The sequence below is a fragment of the Bubalus kerabau genome, chromosome 17, assembly GCF_029407905.1.
Source record: "Bubalus kerabau isolate K-KA32 ecotype Philippines breed swamp buffalo chromosome 17, PCC_UOA_SB_1v2, whole genome shotgun sequence".
NCBI classification, from domain to species: Eukaryota; Metazoa; Chordata; class Mammalia; order Artiodactyla; family Bovidae; genus Bubalus; species Bubalus kerabau.
The window spans coordinates 10,846,916-10,865,862 of record NC_073640.1 but is presented as its reverse complement, the minus strand read 5'-3'; the positions used below and the strand labels follow the sequence as shown (position 1 = coordinate 10,865,862).

General features: G+C 38.7%; 1 protein-coding gene across 1 annotated transcript; it reads left to right on the top strand.

The window, feature by feature from the left end:
• The first annotated feature begins 47 nt into the window (after positions 1-47).
• Positions 48-14,479, top strand: CMC2 (C-X9-C motif containing 2). The gene is made up of 4 exons (XM_055553883.1): positions 48-372; positions 7,266-7,378; positions 11,493-11,564; positions 14,104-14,479. The coding sequence occupies exons 2-4, from the start codon at positions 7,298-7,300 to the stop codon at positions 14,188-14,190; spliced, it is 240 nt and encodes a 79-aa protein (XP_055409858.1). The 5' UTR covers positions 48-372; positions 7,266-7,297; the 3' UTR covers positions 14,191-14,479.
• The last annotated feature ends 4,468 nt before the right edge of the window (positions 14,480-18,947 follow it).

Here is an 18,947-nt window from a genome sequence, read left to right as displayed (position 1 = left end):
GAGAGCGACAGAAGTGAAACGCGCCGAGCCCCCCGCCTCACTCTTCTTAGCAGAGACTATTTTTTGAGTGCCTTAATCCCAGCCACAAAATCTGGCTTGTCGGTTCCCCTTCAAGTTTAGGCTCTGCGGCGCCTCGGCGGACTCGCTCTCCTTCCCCTCACAGCGCCTGAAAATGGGCCCGTCCAGGCAGGGCGGCGCAGGCGCCTGAGGCGGCCAGCGGCGGCGGCCGGCCAAGCGGTGTCAGCCGTGGAGGGCGCCGTGCCTTCACCACCCGGAGTGGGCCCGGCTCCGGCGTCCAGACCGCGCGTTTGCAGGCGCAGCGTCTTCGCCGGGGAATACCGCTTCCGCTCTCCGGGTGTGGCCGCGAGTCGGGTGAGTCCCGGGGGTCCGGGCCGTTCGCAGGCGCGCTCTCTTCCTGGCCGCGTAGTGCGGGGAGGCCGCGGGACACCCACCGGCCCCTCTCTGGTCCCTCAGGGTCGCGCCCCGCCGTGTCCCGTCCTGCCGGGACTTTCCGCCGGCCTCGGGGGTCGGCACCGCCGCACTGGGTTTCCCGGGGCGGTATAGGCTAAACTCAGTCCGGTTGCATTCTCTGAGGATGCGCTGGTAGTTGAGCGCAGGATTTGGGGTAGACATTCGCTCTCTGCCCCTCAACTCTCGAGCTGGTGACCTTGGGCAGGCTCCTTTCTCCTCGGTTTCCTCGCCTGAGAAATGGGTGTAATCCAGCGCCTAGGTTGTGAGAAGCGCTTAACTACGTGTCCGACACGGTGAGCGCTCCCTACGGTGTATGCTTGTTATTGCTCTTGGCGATCCAGGCGTTCAGGGTTTGCTTGTGGGAGCCTGTTAGGGCGCCTCTCAGCTGCAGTGAAATTTTCCACCAGTCCGTCCTGCGATGCGAGAATCCAGTAAGAGCCTCATCAGTAGACTTTTCAAGGAAAGTGACAGGCAGATCCCTTTTATCGGGTTTAAAGATGACCGAGCTTGTTTCCCGTAAGTAGTTTATGAAGAGTTAAGTAAATCCTAGTACTGATTTAAATGCATAAAGGAAGTTTGCAATGACAAAGGAATTCTGTTGTAAGACACTCCTTGTGTCTCTTTTCCTGTTCATACAGGCTGCTGCACATGTTTGGTTGATTTAAAACGACCCTCATTTCCCACCTTTTTTAAAAAAGAAAAGCTATGTTAAGGTCTGAATCAGTGCTTAAATCTGTGATGGTACTGCATTCAGGAAACATTTATTGGCCATATACTATGTGCATTTAGGAGAATATCTCTTCCCCTACTAGCCTGTGTGGTGTTTGATGGTTATGGACTAATTGTTGTTGTTTTTTTTTGCTCTGAACTTCACGTGATTTGACAGAGGGCTCAGCACCAAGAAAGTGGTGATAAATCCTAGTTCAGGGAACTCTACAAACTGGGCCCCTGCCTTAAGAAATGACATGAGGTTGCTCTCAGTAGCAGTAGGGGCATGGTCTGTACTTTGAGCACTTGTCACCTAATCAGAAGCCTCTGTTTAGATTTGGTCATTTTGCAGCTGTGATAAGTAAAAGTGGGTGAGGAAGGTCGTCCCCTGCTATGTCTGCTACTTCTGCTCAATACAGTGAAGTGTGAAGTAGAGAGATACTAATTTAACTAATTCCAGAGCTTTCTGAAATTAGACTTTAAAAAAATACATGTTTTAGAGAGCAGTTTTTTCCTGGAGAACAGATTCTTGAGGCTCTGAACAAGAGACTTTTCTGGCCTTGTTTTAAAATGACATTAGAAATTGTAACTGTAGTGTGAATTTCTTTCTGGTGAAGCCACACAATAGCAAAATTTCTCTAAAGAAAGCCTTAGTGGCATTAAAATATAGGGTTTCCCTCTTGCGATTATAGATCTGCTAAAGTGTGTTATTAGAATGTTTCCTCTCTTTTCTACACTAGAGTTCATGTATTGCTTGTGCTGTTTTTTTTTTCCTTCTAAAATTGTGCCACCTGGTGGTTGAAATCTATCATAGACTACTTGTTCGATTTTACCTCAGAGTCTTGGTAGAATAAGGTGAAGCAGTGAATAAAATAAAACTATAAATTTTGTTATCTTTAGCGAGAGCTCCCTATTGCTTAGATCCTCCCAGCTCACCCCCAAGTAAAAGTTACGATTGCTTTGCAGGGACCTATTAGACAGTTATAAAAATATTGGATGTCACAGATGAACATTTTTAAGAGTTCAAGCAGACTGTTTTGGTATCAATCTGTGCATAACTGAGGAAGTGGATGGGATTGGCATGGGGAGAGAGGAGTTGTAATTGTGAGAAGTAAACTGTTCTGATGGTTTCTAAATGCCAGTGTACAAATGGAACTGAAGTTTTGTGTTTAACTAAATAATAACTGTTTGAATAGAGTTATCCCTCTCTTTCTCATTAGAACACCCTTACACTAAATCTTACCACAAATGAATGTTTCCTTCACTTTTTTTTTATACAGTCTGTCTGTCTGTAATTATCTTGGTGCTACCTTTTGAAACTGTTTTCTGTATTCTTAACAGTAACAAGTGTTTATCCTTTGAGTGCAAATTTTATTTTGCGAAATGGCTTAAATTTAATTGTGAACTTAGATTTGAGAAAAAAACTTAAGGGTGCAATGTAAGAATATACTCTGTGACATCCTTACTTAGTCAGTCTCTTGGGCACGGGAGGCCAGATAAATGAGAAGTTCACACAGCAGCTTGTTTCAATGTTGGACAGCTCCAGGAAAATGACATCTGCCCCTGTAACTTCCACTTTGATTTCCAGTCCTGTCCTCGGACCCATCTCAGAGTCAGTTCGGTTCAGCCTTTCCCATCAGGTGACAGAACACTTCAGATATACTAATGATACTACATTTGTCACACTTACCCTTGATATAGGTCTAGAGCTAATTCCGTTTTATGGAAGAAGAGACTTATGTTTCAGATTAAGTAGCTAAAGCGATATAACTTGTGAAGAGCTGTGTCCACAGTTTTTACCTTCAGACCCACATCTTCTCCCTTCAAATCCATTACTTGTCCTACTTAACCTGGCTGTTCCTTTTATCTATTTTCTCTGTTGTGGGTTTCCCTTAGTCAGTAAATATTCCCTATTTCATGAATGGCTTCCTGTTTAAACCTAATGTCAGAGCCATCTCCTTCCTGAGCATTCGTCCCAGGGATATTCAAATTGTCAGTGTTCTGGACATGGCTGATCAGGACAAGCACAATACTTTTCTTTTTCTTGATGTAGACAGATACAGGATAGTATTACAGGATAGTATTACATTGACTTCTTTGAACCTCAGCCTGCAATTAGTCCCTGTTGAACTTGTAGCTAACCAGAGGTTCTTTGGGGAGTAGTTTTTTCTATCTGAATTTATTTCATTCACAAACTGCTGGGAAGGCATATCTTTCTTATTTTGAAAGTGGGAGAAATCTGTCACAGTGAAAGATTACGTTGGGTAGTAACTCTGTTATTTACTGTGTGACCTGGGGCTTAGTTTTGCTATGAAAATATGAGTAACACATATTTTGACCTACAAAAAAGCAATTTCTTATGGTTTAACTGAATTTAAAAAGGTACCTGCTTCCTACAGTTATTGGAAGAATTATGAGACTTGTGCCTGCACATGGTGAGCATTCAACAAATTATTTCTATTGTAATAATATATTGTTATGGCTTTGAACAAATTTAAAAAATAAGAATATGGAATATATATTTGGCTTTTGTTCATTTCATAAAATGTTACTTGAGTTATAATAGTGTTATTAGAATAGGCTGTTAAAGATGACTACTGAAAGGTGTCAGCACTCATTTAAATGTGCTCTAAGAAGAATGTTATTATTTTATAGTTATACTTTGTATATTATACCCAGGAGTACCCCAGTACATATGCGTATGCACCAACAGTTAGCCGAAGCTGGTGGATGGAAGGAAGGGGGAGGAAGAGAATATCTAACTAAAAAATGGGGTAGAGGCAAGAGGGGAATGATTGATAAAACGAGGAATTTGTTAGGTTAAGGATAAGATAAGTGTTTAGAGCTTTAAGTTAAATAGTAAATTTCACCAAGAACAAGAAAAGGAAACTCCTATATATGAAACCATTTTCTTATTTGGTATAATCATCTAGGATAAGTAGGTAGAAGGGAAGGTAAGTAGGTAGAAGTACACCATGGCTGTGTGTAGAGTAGCACACATATTTGAAGTAAACTTTTAAGGAAGGAAAGAAAAACATGTACCATGGTATATATTTTTGCTTATACACAATGTGCATATGTGTGTTTTTCTCAGTACCCAAGTGTTTTCTTAAGTATTTACTTTGCCAATTAGAGAGGGCTTTTCAGTACCTCAGAAGTTTGTTTCTGAACTGTAAAAGCACACATTTGAGGGCTGGTTCATAGATATATGCAAAAATATTTTGTTAAATATACTTACAAAATAAAATTATTAAAGACATTTTCTAGATGACTAAAACCAGTGTACATCTTCTTCAGAAAAAATAAGCAAGGCAGAAGCCAGATAACCTTTACTATATATATAAGTGTAGGTGTATAATATTGGTATAATATTAGATGACTTACATTGCTGTACTGTATGAGACCTCTTTTTTCTGAGGCAGAATTTTTATATCATTTAAAAAGATTGTAGTCAGTGACAGGCAAACAAAACTTGAACTTGGCTGCGTTTTCAGTTTCCATTTCAAATACTCAAGTGTTTTCACTTGGCACAATGGCCTGATTTGTGATCTTTAGCTGTGGTATGTTTGTGTGTGTGGCAGGGGGTGGGGTTGAGGTTATTAGTCACTCAGTGGAACAGTGATCTGATACTTTTATAAGTTGAAATCTGAAGTAGTAGGTATAATTCTCTGCAATTATTTGTTTAGTCATTTTTAAGGATTTCGTTTGTCAAGAGTAGAAGGTGGACAGGCTGTTTGAATTTCTTGAAACTTTTTTCACAGCTTTATTAAGGCATAATTTACATACTGTAAAATTTGCCCATTCTAAGTGAATTAAGTGATTTTAGTAAACTTATACTATTTATACTAATTATACTAATTATGCAATCATTACCACAATCCTATTTTAGAACATTTTTGTCACCCCAAGTTTTCTTTTTGCCATTTGCAAATTAATCCTCACTCTCACCTTTGGACCTCCCCATTGCTCAGCTTTTGCCTCAACAAATTTGCCTCTTCTAGACATTGCATGTAAATAGAATCATACAGTACTGTCTTTTGAGTCTGCTTTATTTCATTTAGCTTAGTGCTTTTGAGATTCCTCCATGTTGGCACATGTATAAGTTTATTCCTTTTTAGTGCTAAATAGTGTCCCATTGAATACACAAATTTGTTTATCCAGTACTTGGTTGTTAGACATTTGGATTGTTTCCAGTATTGACTACTATGAATAATGCTATGACCATTCATATATAAGTCTTTGTGGGGATATATGGTTTCATTTCTCTTGGGTGTGTTCTTAAGAGAGAAATTTCTAGGTCATATGTTAAGTTTGTGTTTAACTTAAGAAACTACTAAATAGTTTTCTAAAGTGTCTGTACTACTTAACCTTCCCAGTAGCGTTGTATGAGATCCCTTTCCACCACATTGTAAGCAGTGCTTGCTATTGTCTAATTTTTTGATTATAGCTATTCTGGTGGATGTATAGTAGTGTCTCATTGTGGTTTAAATTTCTTTTTCCCTAGTGACTAGTGATGTTCAGCATCTTTTCATGTGCTTAATTAACCATTCCTATATCCTCTTCGGTGAAATATCTATTTAAATCTTTTGCTTATTTTGGGGGTATATTTTAAACACTGGATTGTTTGTAAACTTTCTTTATATGTGTTAGGTGCAAATCCTTTGTCATATATGATTTGCAAATATTTTCCTTTAATGTGTAGCTTGTAGAGGCGCTACACACTATTTTATTTTTTAGAGCAGTTTTAGGAGTTTTATTGTTGAGCTATTTTTTAGAGCTAGTTTCATAGCAAATTTGAGCAGGAAGTACAGAGAGACCCCCTAGGCCCCCTCTGCCCACACACGCCCTGCCTCTCTCCCACAGTCAACATCCTCCAAGAGTGGTATGTTAATTACAATTGATGAGCCTGCATTGACATGTCATCACCCAGAGGGTGACTTGTCTTTTCATTTTCTCAATTTTGAAAATGGAAATTTTTAATTTTGATAAGTTTTAACCAATTTATTCTTTTATGAATTTTAATGCGTCTTTGCCCAACCTAATGGATTTCCCTGGTGGCTCAGATGGTAAAGCATCTGCCTACAGTGTGGGAGACCTGGGTTTGATCCCTGGGTTGGGAATATCCTCTGGAGAAGGAAATGGCAACCCACTCTAGTACTCTTGCCTGGAAGACCCCATGGACGGGGGAGCCTGGTAGGGTACAGTCCATGGGCTTGCAAAGAGTCGGATGCGACTGAGAAACTTCATTTCACTCACTTTTGCCCAACCTACTGTCATGATTTCTCCTAGGTTTTCTTTCTTGGAACTTTTAAAAGACTAAAGTAGTTAATTGGTTCTTTCCTTTGGTAATCTCTTCTGGGTCATAAAGAATTGGTTTAAGAGAGAAATGGGTGAATAGAGAAATAGGTGAATGTAACTATAGCAAATACCTCAAAATAATATTTTATCTTAGACCTTGGATGCTAATTTTCTTTTTTGTGAATGAACCAATTAAACCTAATATCAGGGATTTTTAGCTTCTTGTTTTCATTGTAATAATTACTTTTATGGATAGATCTGCTAAAGTTGAAAAAAAAAATCCACATCTGCTTCTTGTTTCTCTTCATGATTTAGTTAGATTTTCTCAGCCAGATGTTACTTAGGAAGAAAGCAGTCTATATTAATTCACACTAATGTGAGACTGACTAATGGCCCTTAAACCCTTATACATTTAAAAAGGATTAATAGGCCATTTCTCTTCATTGGTAGGATTTTACCTGAATAAAATGAGTTGTAATCTATTTCAGGAGTAGGGGAAAAATAATTGAAGTCAGGCTTGTTAACATAGGCAGGCTGTTTCTGGTTAAGCACCTATTTCGAGGATCGGATCTCTTGAGTCTGCTTTTTTCTGAACCTGCTTGTTCTCTAAATACTTCTGATAACCCACAGAATCTAAGTTGTTGGATAGGAAGGTGAGGCTCAGGTTTAATTTGCCTAAGGTCACCTTTCTTTTCTGATAAAGGTCACTGAAGTTTCTTACGGAAAATAATTTTAGGTTGCATTAACAAATACAGTCACACATATTCAAGACACTCTTGTATTCACAGGTTGCTCTGCTGTGTTCCATCTCCTCCTAAAGATGCATCCTGACTTATCTCCACACTTGCACACTGAAGAATGCAACGTCTTGATTAACTTGCTTAAGGAATGTCACAAAAATGTAAGAGTTCAGAAAATAACCCTGAAGCAACAATGAAACCTAGATACAATACACTAATGTAAAATGTTATCTCCATTAATAGAAGGAAATGATAATGTCTTAGTTATGGGTCTTAGCTTAGTAAAGATTAGCAGTTGATGCTTGTGATTTGTTTTTAGAAACTACTTCATTTTTATGAGTAGAAATTAAGCCTGGTAGTTTTATTAGGGAGCTGCTGAAGTGATACATAGTAGTTATAGTCTACCTTCCTTGACATCTATCATTATGTGCTTAAAGGAAGTTGAAACATTTTTTACAATTACATGTTAACTAGATTTAAATTATGACTGGCCTCATTTAGCAGGTTTACTTAATGGTTGCTGTGTACTTAGTCACTGAGTCCTGTCCGATTCTTTGTGACCCCATGGACTGTAGCCAGCCAGCCTCCCCTGCCCATGGGGATTCTCCAGGCAAGAATACTGGAGTAGGTTGCCATGCCCTCCTGGTTAGTGGAATGGAAATAAAATTCCATTTTTAAAACCAAAATAGAAAATAAGCCCATTTTTGCAATGTGTTAAATTTGATGTTTTCACAGATGTCAAAGTTTTTTTTTTTTTTTTTTAATATATTTGGTGTATGAGACAGTTATAAGAAGCATTTGTTTTTCTTTAACTTTGCATGATGCATTCTTTCTTTCATGTTCTTCATAAACTAGATATATCAGATTCTTATTTAAATGAGTAAAATTTTAAGACTGAAAGTGAGGTAGTAAGGAATGTTGATGACCTGTGAAGTCCGATATTTATATTGTTTCAAAGAATGTTGTTGATGACAATACACTTTCAACAAACTATTTCCGCCATACATCTAGATTAAGAATTGATATTGTAAGTCTTTTTATCTTTAGCCATTCTGTGGATGTGTAATAATATATTATTTGGTTTTAAATTGTGTTTCCCTCGGGCTGATGACTTTAGGCATCTTTTCATGTACTTATTGGCCATTAACATAATGTTTTTTGCCCATATTTAAAAATGGGGTGTTTGTCTTGTTATTGAGTTGTAAGAATTCTTTTTATCATTCAGCATACAAAGTGTGTTGTGAATATTTTCTCCCAGTCTGTGGCATCCTTTTTTATTTTCTTAAAGATGTGTTACAAAAAACTTGTAAGTAATAATTTACTAGGTTTTTCATTCATTGTTTATGGTTTTTTTGTTTTGTTTTGTTTTGTTTTAGGGATCTTTGTCAATTTCCTGGTCACAAAGAGTTCTCTCCTATTTTTTTCTTCTGGAAATTTTATAGTTTTAGTTTTTGAAATTTAGGTCTGTGATTCAGATTAATTTTTGTGTATGTTGTGAGGTATGAGTCAAGGTTTATTTCTCTCCCTCTGGATACCCAGTTATTCCAGCACCACTTGTTGGAGAGCTTTCTTTCCCCACTAAATTACCTTGGTGCTTTTGTCAAAAGTCAATTGCCCATATGTGAATGGGCCTACTTCTGGGCTCTCTAGTCTGTTCCACTGATTTATATGTTTATTCTTAACACAGTTGATTTTGACATTATCTTACTGGGGCCACCTGATCCCATGACTGTTTTGTCCTCTTCTCTGTCTTAATTCACTTGCACTGCATGTAGACGGATCTCTCAGTCCTAAGTTTAATCATTGTTCCCCTTTAATGGCTCCCTTTTCCTGTAGAATAAATTCTACATTTCTTTGTATTTTGAGGCCTTCATGTACTGGCCCCTACTTAACACTTGGGCTTGACCACCCTCCTGCCCTGCATCCTTCCTGCTCACTCTGTCTGCAGTGGTACTGGAGCATGTTTCTGTCTTCTAGGCTTTTTTACTTGCTTTTTTTCCCTTTGCTTAACTTAAAGGTTTTCTCACTGTTTCCACTTCTCACTTGCTTGATAAGGTTTTATCATCCTCCAGGCTTTATTCTGCTTAATTTGTCATTTCCTCTTCCTTTTCTTTCTTGGCCTGGATTCCCTTGGTATAATTACTCTATACTTCAGTAATACTTAATGTATTATTTCCAACTTTATGGCAGTTACTCTCACACTTTTTAGTCTCAGAACTCTTTTACATTCTTCAGAGTTATTGAGGACCCCAAAGAACTTTTGTTTATGTGGGCTGTATCTATCAATATTTGTTGAATTAGAAGTTAAAACTGAGAAGTTGAAAAATATTAATTTATTTTAAAATGACAATAATAAACCATTACACATTAATAGTTATTTTTCATAAAAAAAGACCTTATTTTCCAAAACAATAAAAGGGTGAAAAGAATGACATTGCTTTTACATTTTTGCAGTTCTTTTTAATGTTTGGTTTAATAGAATACAGCTGGATTCTCATGTCTGCCACTTTGCTCAATCTATGCTGATATTACAGGTTATGTAGCCTCTGGAAAAATCTACTGTACCCTTGTGAGAGAATGAAAGTGAACAAAACAAATAAGATCCTCAGTTATTAGGAAGATAGATTTTACCTTCTGAAAAGGTTCAGAGTAGTCCTGGGACTGCACTTTGAGAACTGCTGCTGTATGGTGATCACTTCATATTTTGTCTCTTCCTTCCGACTCTGAGCTATGAGAGTGGGGCCCAGGCCCACCATGCTCACTATTGTGTCCCTAGTGGCTGGGACACTGTCCTCCAGACCCTGATTGATTCACTTATCCAATCAGTAGCTCTTCCAGTTTGTTCTCTAGAAATAGACACCAGGCACTGGAGGCTCATGCCATGTGTATACAAGAGAAGTACAGTCCAAGGGCATTTCTTTTACTTTTCAACTTTTTATTTTATATTGGAATATAGCCAATTAACAATATTGTGATAGTTTCAGGTAGACAGCAAAGAGGCTCAGCCATACATATTCATGTATCCATTTCCCTCCAAATTCATGGATATTTCTTTTATCAATGCCACTGGGGCATTTATGGGTTTGTTTTTCATGTAACATCACAGAGTATTATTCTCATTTGGGCTTAATGTAGAGGTGAAAGTGAGAGTATAAATTAGCTTTTGTCTTGAATTTTTTTTAAAAATTTTTTTGTTGTCTTGAATTTTTAAAATAAGATGTATGAATATGGGATGATATCAATAAATATAAAATAAAATATGAAATATTGTATTACAGTCTAAAAATTTAATCCTGTCTATTGTTTCTGTTTGGCCAGAAGGTGTGTGAAAAAGCATTGTCCCTTTGTATTGTCAAGGAGGCAATTTATGCACAGGAATTATTTATCCTGAAAAGGTCATTAGGTAATCACCAGGAAACCTTAAATCCTTGCCAGAAAAACTCTGATCATTTACTCAGTGTGGACAAGAAAAGTACATTTAAAGTGGTAAAGAAATAGGGAAAAAAGAAATAGCATGACTATTACTAATTATGTGTTGTCTGGTTTCCATGAAAGCCTTAATTAGAAAGAAAAGGGAAAAAGTGCTTATTGTTACAAGTTCAGCATTTATGGCATGTCATTATAGGAGATCACCATGCTCTCTGACCTAGCCTTAAAAATGGCGATGTGCAAACACACTAATGGCAAAGCAGAGCAGACTTTGAATATTAAGCATTGATTTCCTTTTATTGTGAATTAGTGACTTGTTTATATGGCCCATACAGGCTGTGTAATATTAGTGTTATGTGTTTTTAATTTATTTTGATGACATAGAGGCAAATGAAAAATGGCTTTGGCACCAAGCGTTTCATAGGTAACTCTTCTATGGGACAGGAGTGTTTGCTCATGAAGGAAGTTACTGTCAATATGGCTACTCTGCATTTGGACATCACTCTGTAATAGAGGATGGATAACATGCCCCTAAAGAAAAGGTATTAGGTAATAAAATGCTTTTCACTAGGTCATTATGAGGTTTTGGCAGGTTAATAAGCTTCTCTTTTATCAAAGAAAAGTCTTTTTTATTTTTCATTTCTACCTATAGAACATTTCTTCCTTTTTTGTAGGAATGCTAGGGTAAGCCCATTTATTTGTATATTTTGTACTTGTGGGTTAACTGTTTGATTAACTATTAGCCATTTGCTTATTGACAAGGTGACACATTAAATATTTCAATTCTGAGCCAGAGACCTTAGCATATTATGGGATGAAATATTTTACCCCTTTTCTTCCTTTTAGCACAGCATTCTGAAATTTTTTGGTCATTGCAATGATCTTGATCGGGAGATGAGAAAATGCTTGAAGAATGAGGTAAGGAAAACATTAAAGGATGGAAATGGTTGAGCAGTAGAAAAGACTATTTTGGAGCAATATTATTTATTACTACCATTATTAATTTTTTTTTTTGGCAAGTTTTAATATAACACCAAAACTTGACTTTATAGGTATGTCTTCCCCTAAAGTCAAGAGGAGAAATGAAAGCGTCTTCTGGGGACAATCTTTTGGAACATTGCTGATTTTTTTACATGCACATAAATGAAAGCAACTATCTTAAAATAATCACTGTAACTCCTCTGGATGTATTTTAAGGTTTGAGAAGTTGAATCTGTACAGCAGAAAGAATTGTTGATCAGCTTTTAGCTCTAGCAGGTAACTAAAACTCTCTGGGCCTCAATCTCCTTGTATAACATGAGGAGGCTAGATTTAGGCTCTTTCCAGCCTTAAAACTTGGAATTTCTTTATAATTATAGTATATACAGCCCATAGGGATCTAGTTTGACTTGTTTGGAAAGACTCATTTCCTGAACACAGCTTTAGGCTATGACTTGGACTTGGGCAAATAGCCAAAGTTTATTGTCTTTTTGTAGGTACCACAGACTGAACAGAGTGCATTTTAAATCTTTGAAAAGAAATTTAATTCCATTTCTGTTTTATTCATCAGAAAATTTTTGTCCAGAACCTTTAAAAATATGTAACTACTAAAAATCTGCTTCCAATTTTCATTTTCTGTACTTTTGAATTTCCCCCCCCCATGAGCCTCATATCGAAAGGTATTAGATATTTGAAGACATTCAGCATCTATCTTTAATCATTTTTTCCTGGTTTCTACTTTGGGGCTTTTTTCCTCCTTCCTTCCTGGAATCCCTTTACAGCATCTTTACTGTTTGAAGAACTTCCTGAGTTCTGTTAATTTTCTTCATGTGCACAAATGGGTATATGTTTTAAACTGATTTTTGAAACACTTTTTCTTTATATATATGTAAAGGGTATTTTGTATGGAAACTAAACCTAGGGCTGTCTTCCTTTTTTAATCAGATTATGGAAAAATAAGCCCATACTGTTTTATTTGGTATAGGTATTTATTTCTTACGTGCTTTCAGTTGTGTAAGATAGCCTTTTTCCTAAGTTTAGATTTTTGTATCCTCACAGTTTAGTGATTTTTGTCATTGGTTTGGTGATTATATCTTCATATGAAAATTTCCTGCCCAGGTGGTCCTGAACTGTCAGGAACTATTTGGTAGAAGAATGTTGGTAGATTTAATCCTTTAAATTTTAAATTCTTATTTTGTCCCAGTTTGTTTTTGTATAAATTTCAGATTTTCTCCTTGACTACTTTCTAATCCTCTCTGTGGTTTTTATATTGCTTCATTTCCTGATTTATAGATTGTTTTCTATCTGTTCTTTCATCCTCCAGTTCTCCAAACCTGTGCTCATTTATTTCCTCCCTGCTTTTAATGCTTCCCAGTTTCCCATTTACTGCTCCTAATGCTCTCCTTCTATCATTTCCTTCATGTGTCGTTTAAGTACTTCATTCTTTGAAGCTTTTAACTAGAAAAAGGGTCTGGCCCATTCTTTCTGACCCTCTCTTTGCTGCTGTGTTGCTGCTTTTGTCCCTTTTATTGAAATAATCACTAATACTACTTTTGCAGTGTCCTCTTTTGTTCCTCTTGTTTGGTTTGGTTTCTGCATTGTTTGGTGGCATTTTGTGAATAACATAATAGTCACCCTTTGTATCTTTTTTTTTTTTATTCAGGGGCCATCTTGACTCCTTTTGGAGATTTTATAACATATATTTTAATATAAGCTCTGTCTCAATTTGCTCTATGGCTTATTTTATTGGCTACAAAATACTGTCTTCTGAAGACTTACCTTTAGAATCCTCTTTCCAAGCTGATTATAGAGGCTTCCTATGATATGAAAAGAGATAGCAAATATTTTTCTCAGAGCAGGTATCCCTCCATGTTCTAGAATTTTCTTCTTTAACCTTTTAAAGCAATAAAATGCCCTTCTCCCCCTAGCACTCTTATGAGGAAAATTAATGTAGGACAGATAAAAGGAATGCTTTTGTTAAAGAGACCTGGTGCTTCATCTGTTATTTGAAGTGGCCCTTTGATGAGGAAAAAAAGAAGTTTGAAAATTGCTACTATTCCAGAAGATACGTTAGAACTCTTGAGTCAAAACTTTAGACTTAGAAAACTTCTTTAAGATTATCCAGCCCAACTCCTTATATTTGAGGTTAACTGGCCCAGAAAATCAAGTAAGTACCTCAAAGATGTGAATGTCAGGCTCAGGGGACGGGAGCTAGAGTTCCTGGTCAGCGCTCTGCCACTGATCTTTTGTTTCTTTGGCTTCTTTCTATACCTGATGGCTGAAAGATTTTGATGTCCAGCTGTTTACACATACTCAGTTTTTTCAACTTGAATCTGCTTTTACTTTTTTCCCACTCTACCTAAGAACCCCTCTTGCACCTTTAAAATTTATCTTTATTGGTGTATATATTCTAAGCTTAGTATGTAAATAGTGACATAATCTGCTGTCTCTTTTCTCTCCCCTTCCTTTTATTTTCTAGTACATGGAAAAGAGGAACAAGAGCAGGGAGCTTGGCAACGCAATGCGAAAGAGACTTTTTAATCCTCCAGAGGAATCTGAAAACTAGATCTTAATTTTCACTGGATGCCTTGCCTGAGAGAAGACCCAAAGACTCTTGGTTGGTAACTGAAGGAATCCTGTTGCATTTGGTCTCTAAAATCTTTTGCATGGAAAGTGACCCATGAGAAATCAAGCCTTGGAGAAGTATGGAAACCCTGGATCTGGAATGTTTGCCGGGCAGAGCTGTTTGTACCCTCCCTCTTCTACCAACACATCTGAGACTTCTGTTTCTTCCATTTGCCTATGACCTGTTAACATTTGAGTACCTTAACCTTCAATAAAACTATTGATGCTGATCATATTTCCTCTGTTCTTTTAGACTGTCTTGGAATTAGGGCTGAATGGTGCCATTAGACTTCTCTTTTTGCAGTGTGGCAGTTCTGGAGCCTAAACATTGAAAGCACAGTAAGAGTTTGGGGAAATCCTAGCTGTGTTAACTCTATGAAAATGTTCCAACTTGATTGTTTTTAAAGAGCTGTTTTCCAAAAGGTTACATGTTTAACACTGATAAAATTGCTTCTGGCTAGGATTTAAGTCTGAGCAGACTTAGCTTCTCCATTTGGTTGAAGGGCCCACCCTGGGTGCCAGTTATCTCCTGGGCCTGTGTGCTTCCTTTTTGTTGGGGGCAGGGTTCTTCTTCCCAGATTCATTTCTAGCAGCCATCCTGCCAGCGTTCCTTTGGCCATGCAGTGTTTCTGAGACCTGTGAATCTGGAAACCAGCTTCCAGTCATGGCCACAGCAGGGGCTTGAACTTCCTATTGGATAAGGTTTCAGCAGACTGTGAGGTTTGAGTTCCTTGTAGTGAACTCTGTGTACATGTATGGTAGGAGGCCTTGTTGAGCATCAGTGTTTACTAGTGATTTCCGCATCGCAAGAGGCATTGAAAAGGCTGGACATTCATTTAGCAAGGGAGTTAAACAGGGTAACAGAGATTCAATGAAGATATGGAGGAAGAAGCAGAATTAATTCTGAAGTCCCTTTTAAGATTCAGATTTATGAGTATTTATTCAATCACCCCTTCTCCTCCCAGCCTCCCTGAGACCAAGTACAGGTACAGAAGTGAGACATTGTATCTTCAGATGGTTGTAGTAAGCTGACAAGTTAACTATTACAGTAGTATAGTAAGTACCATGATTAGTCAGGTGTCATGGAAACACAGGGCATCCATGCCCAGCCTTTAGGAAGAAGCCATTCTAAGAAAGCTACTTAGCAAAGATGACCTTTAGCAAACAGTGAAAATGAAATACATTCTCAGGAACTTAAAGTTGTTTAACCTGAACAGAATACGAGAACTATTAGTAAAGGAAGGCCACAGACAGCTTTGAATTCTGTTGCAATTCTATCTTCAGTGCTCTGATAACCACTTGGGGGTTTAGAAATGATGATTATGGATTTATGGGGGGCCTTAGTTGGAGGGATGATGTGTTTCACTTTGTACTTCAATAATATTTTGGTTATGGTTTGGGACATAAATTGAAAGAGATGGGAGATTGTACCCAGGAAGACCAATTCGGGTTTTGCCCCAACATAAATGAGAAATTAGGGCTTGAGTTAAGGGTTTGGGGATCAGGGCTTTGAGAAATTTGGACCCAGAATCAGCATTTCTGACTAGGTGGACGGTTTAAGAAGAGTCCAGGGCAGCCTCAGGCATTTGATTTATGTTTCATCCTGATGGTCCCTGCCCTGCGTGGGAGGGAGTTCAACAGAGGTGTGGTGTGCAGTGCTGAGTTTGCAGTATGTGTTTGTAGTATCCAGGGGGAGATGTATGCTTTTAGACTTCTGAGTGTTAGAACCTAGAGCTTATTAGGATCACAGACTAGAGCAGAATGGGGAGATGGCAGCACGCAGGTGGCAGCTAATGCCCTGTGGGCCAGTGTCCGTAGTGAACTGTGAATGTTTATAGAGCAGAATGAAACCTTGGGGTCACTTAATTTTTTAAAACATGTGTAAGTAGCAGCTTTCTATGGAGCATTCAAGAAATTTGTAAGTTTTCCAGAGTAAAAGTTAGGCATCCTCCTTTATACCCCAATATTACTTGACACCCCAGACGTCTCTAGCTGTCAGTTGGGTGAGTTTCCTCTATACATTTACATAGATATTTCAGGCCAGGAGAAGCCCTGTGTGCGGAGAAGGAGTAGACCTAGAGTTAGAAGATAAACCATAGGAAAATGTGCCTCAGATTGTCAAGGGCGTTATGGAGGAGGGAGTTTCATTGAGTCAAAGTAGGGCTGAGGTGCCAGTTGATTTGGTTCCTCTGTCTTGTGTGACCTTAGAACAGTGTAGTGTGGGGTGGGAAGAAGTGGGTGGAAGCCTAGGTAGAGCTGAGGATTCAAGCACCTTTGGCAAGTCTTGGCTCTGAAGAGAAGGGCAGTGTTGTATTGAAAGATGGTCTTCAAAAAAATCAGAAGGTGGGGAGTGGCACTTGGGAATGGATATATGTTGAAAGAATGCCAGAAAAGAAGGATTCATTTGTGGAGTAAAGTTCTTTGAGGCTGTGAAAATGAAAGAGGTTCAGGGCTCAGGCTGACAGTGATAACATTTTTTTCCAGAAGACAAATTAGAAACTTTGAAAACTTGAAGCCCTATAGGAAATGATAAGTATTCCTTTCACAGAGCAATAAATACCTATTTATGCAGGATGCAGTGCTGTTTCTTCTACAAAGAATTAAGAGGTTCTTTCTGAGCACCAGAAGCTCAGACACACTAACATGGTCGCCAGTGATAAGCTGGTAAACGTTTAATAACTGACTCTCAGGAAAAAACAAACAAGTGAAACCACTCATTTGTAGCTTTTGCCATTTTCCGTGGTGTAAACTCCTGCCATGGCAGATTTTAAGGTACCCAGTTGACCTAGCTGAAGGTGGCATAGGGAAGAGAGGTGCGCACAGGGGTCCCTCCTGAGCTGACACCCACCCCCACAACATCCACTGCTCCACAGAAGGAATCACCCTTGATTGCCCCCTGCTTGTCACCTTTCCCACCTCCAGTGTTTGGCGAGTTGAAAGTACCTGTAACTGAGGTGTACACTGAAGCAAGAGTGTTGTGACATCTGCTGCAGGGTAACTTCAGTCCAGGACTCCTGGAATCCAGAGAGTGTCCGGGGCATGCCATTTTGTAGAGGAATGAATAACCATTTGCCAAGTGAATCAGGAAGGAAATGAGACCCGCCTCTGCCCTGAGGGTTGGGTTTGTGTCCCAGGAACGGAGTCCAGGAGCTCAGATGCCTCCTGCCCTCAGCCCTCCTCTCCATAATCACACTGTGATAGCCATCTCAAGGACTTAGGGGATATTCCTGGCTGTGTGACTTCTCAAGCAGTGCTCAGCCTGAATTTCAACTCTTAATTTTAAAACGAGGTTGTCAGACTAGTATACGGTGCTGTTTACCTCAAGCCGACAAAGCACAAGTAATCAGTGGGAGAAAACTTTGTTTTGTAATTAAAAAAAATGCTATGACTGTGAGGGGAAATTTAGCCAGGGCGTTTTTGCTGTTTTGTGTCGTTTTCCCTTTAAAGTTCCATCCCATCTAGATCTCAGCTTCCTACCTTCATTTCTCTTTCTGACTGCTATAAGGCACCACTTTTACTCATAGGACTAAGTCATATCCCTCAAGAGTATGGAGGCTAAATCGAGGGTCACAAATACTGCTCAGAACTCCTCTCCTTGCTCTGGTCTGACTTCCCTCTAAACAACCAACCTTCTTTCTACTGCTGGGGAAGTGCTTTTCATGTCCTGCCCTGAAGATTCCAGCTGTTCCTAATTTCTGTACAATAACATGCACACATAAGGCCTTGGCCATATGAACCCTTTCTAGTTTTCCAGCTCCTAGAATGGAGTTTGTGAAGGAAAAAATGCTCTGGAGCTGGCACACAGTGAGCAAGGGAGAGCGGAGGGAGTTTTCTTCATCTCCTTCAATAGCTAAGTAGTGTTATTTAATACCTTCCTTGTAGTAAATCCTTTTCTGCCATCACATACTACCCTCTATCCTTTTTAATGTACTTTATTATATAAGTTATGTGTTTTATGCTCACTGCTAGTCTTATCTATTAATATATTTCTAGTTATTTTTGTTGTCTGAAGCATGTTCTTGCAGATTCCTCAAGAAGGTCTCATGGAAACAGTACTCCCTAGGTTTTGGCATGATGATAACAGTTTATCTGTACTGTTAAAGAAGGAGTCTTGATTCGAATGGTTTTTCTGACTTAGTATGAAGTCTTCATTGCCTTTGCATGATATTAAACAAATACTATGCTTTCTGAGATTCCTTGGCTTTCTTCCATTTTTATCTGAGCCCTCACTTTTCCATGTCTCTGTTGTTCTATCGTGCTCAGCTTTTATCCTGCTCCCTGCATTTCCTCCCCAGGGTGGGATCTTATCCTGGAAAGAAACCCTGGAGGATGGATTTTGAAAGTCCACAGAGGCTAAACTGCTCCACCCTTTTCCACACTATCCATGGACCCTTTTTTTTAAAAAAAATTGTTTTTAATTGAAGGATAATTGCTTTACAGTATTGTGTTGGTTTCTACTGACCATCAACATGAATCACATGGGGCCCTTTTAACTCACCCACTATTGAAGTAGGCGAAAACCCACGCAGTTGCAACTGCTAGTCTCAGATTGGCTTGTCAAGCTTCGCCATGAATATTCGTTGACTGTTTGGGGTGCTTCAGATGCCCTATTGCCTCTCTCTGCTTCTTACCATATAGTAGATGCCGTACCTCACAGCACTCTGGCACTTGATTTGTCTTCTGTTTTTGTGGGTTACC

Coding starts and splice junctions, on each gene's coding strand:
- CMC2 (XM_055553883.1), top strand. CDS start 7,298: ATGCATCCTGACTTATCTCCACACTTGCACACTGAAGAATGCAACGTC. Junction 7,379..11,492: donor TTAAGGAATGTCACAAAAAT/GTAAGAGTTCAG, acceptor TCTTCCTTTTAG/CACAGCATTCTGAAATTTTT. Junction 11,565..14,103: donor GAAAATGCTTGAAGAATGAG/GTAAGGAAAACA, acceptor TTTATTTTCTAG/TACATGGAAAAGAGGAACAA.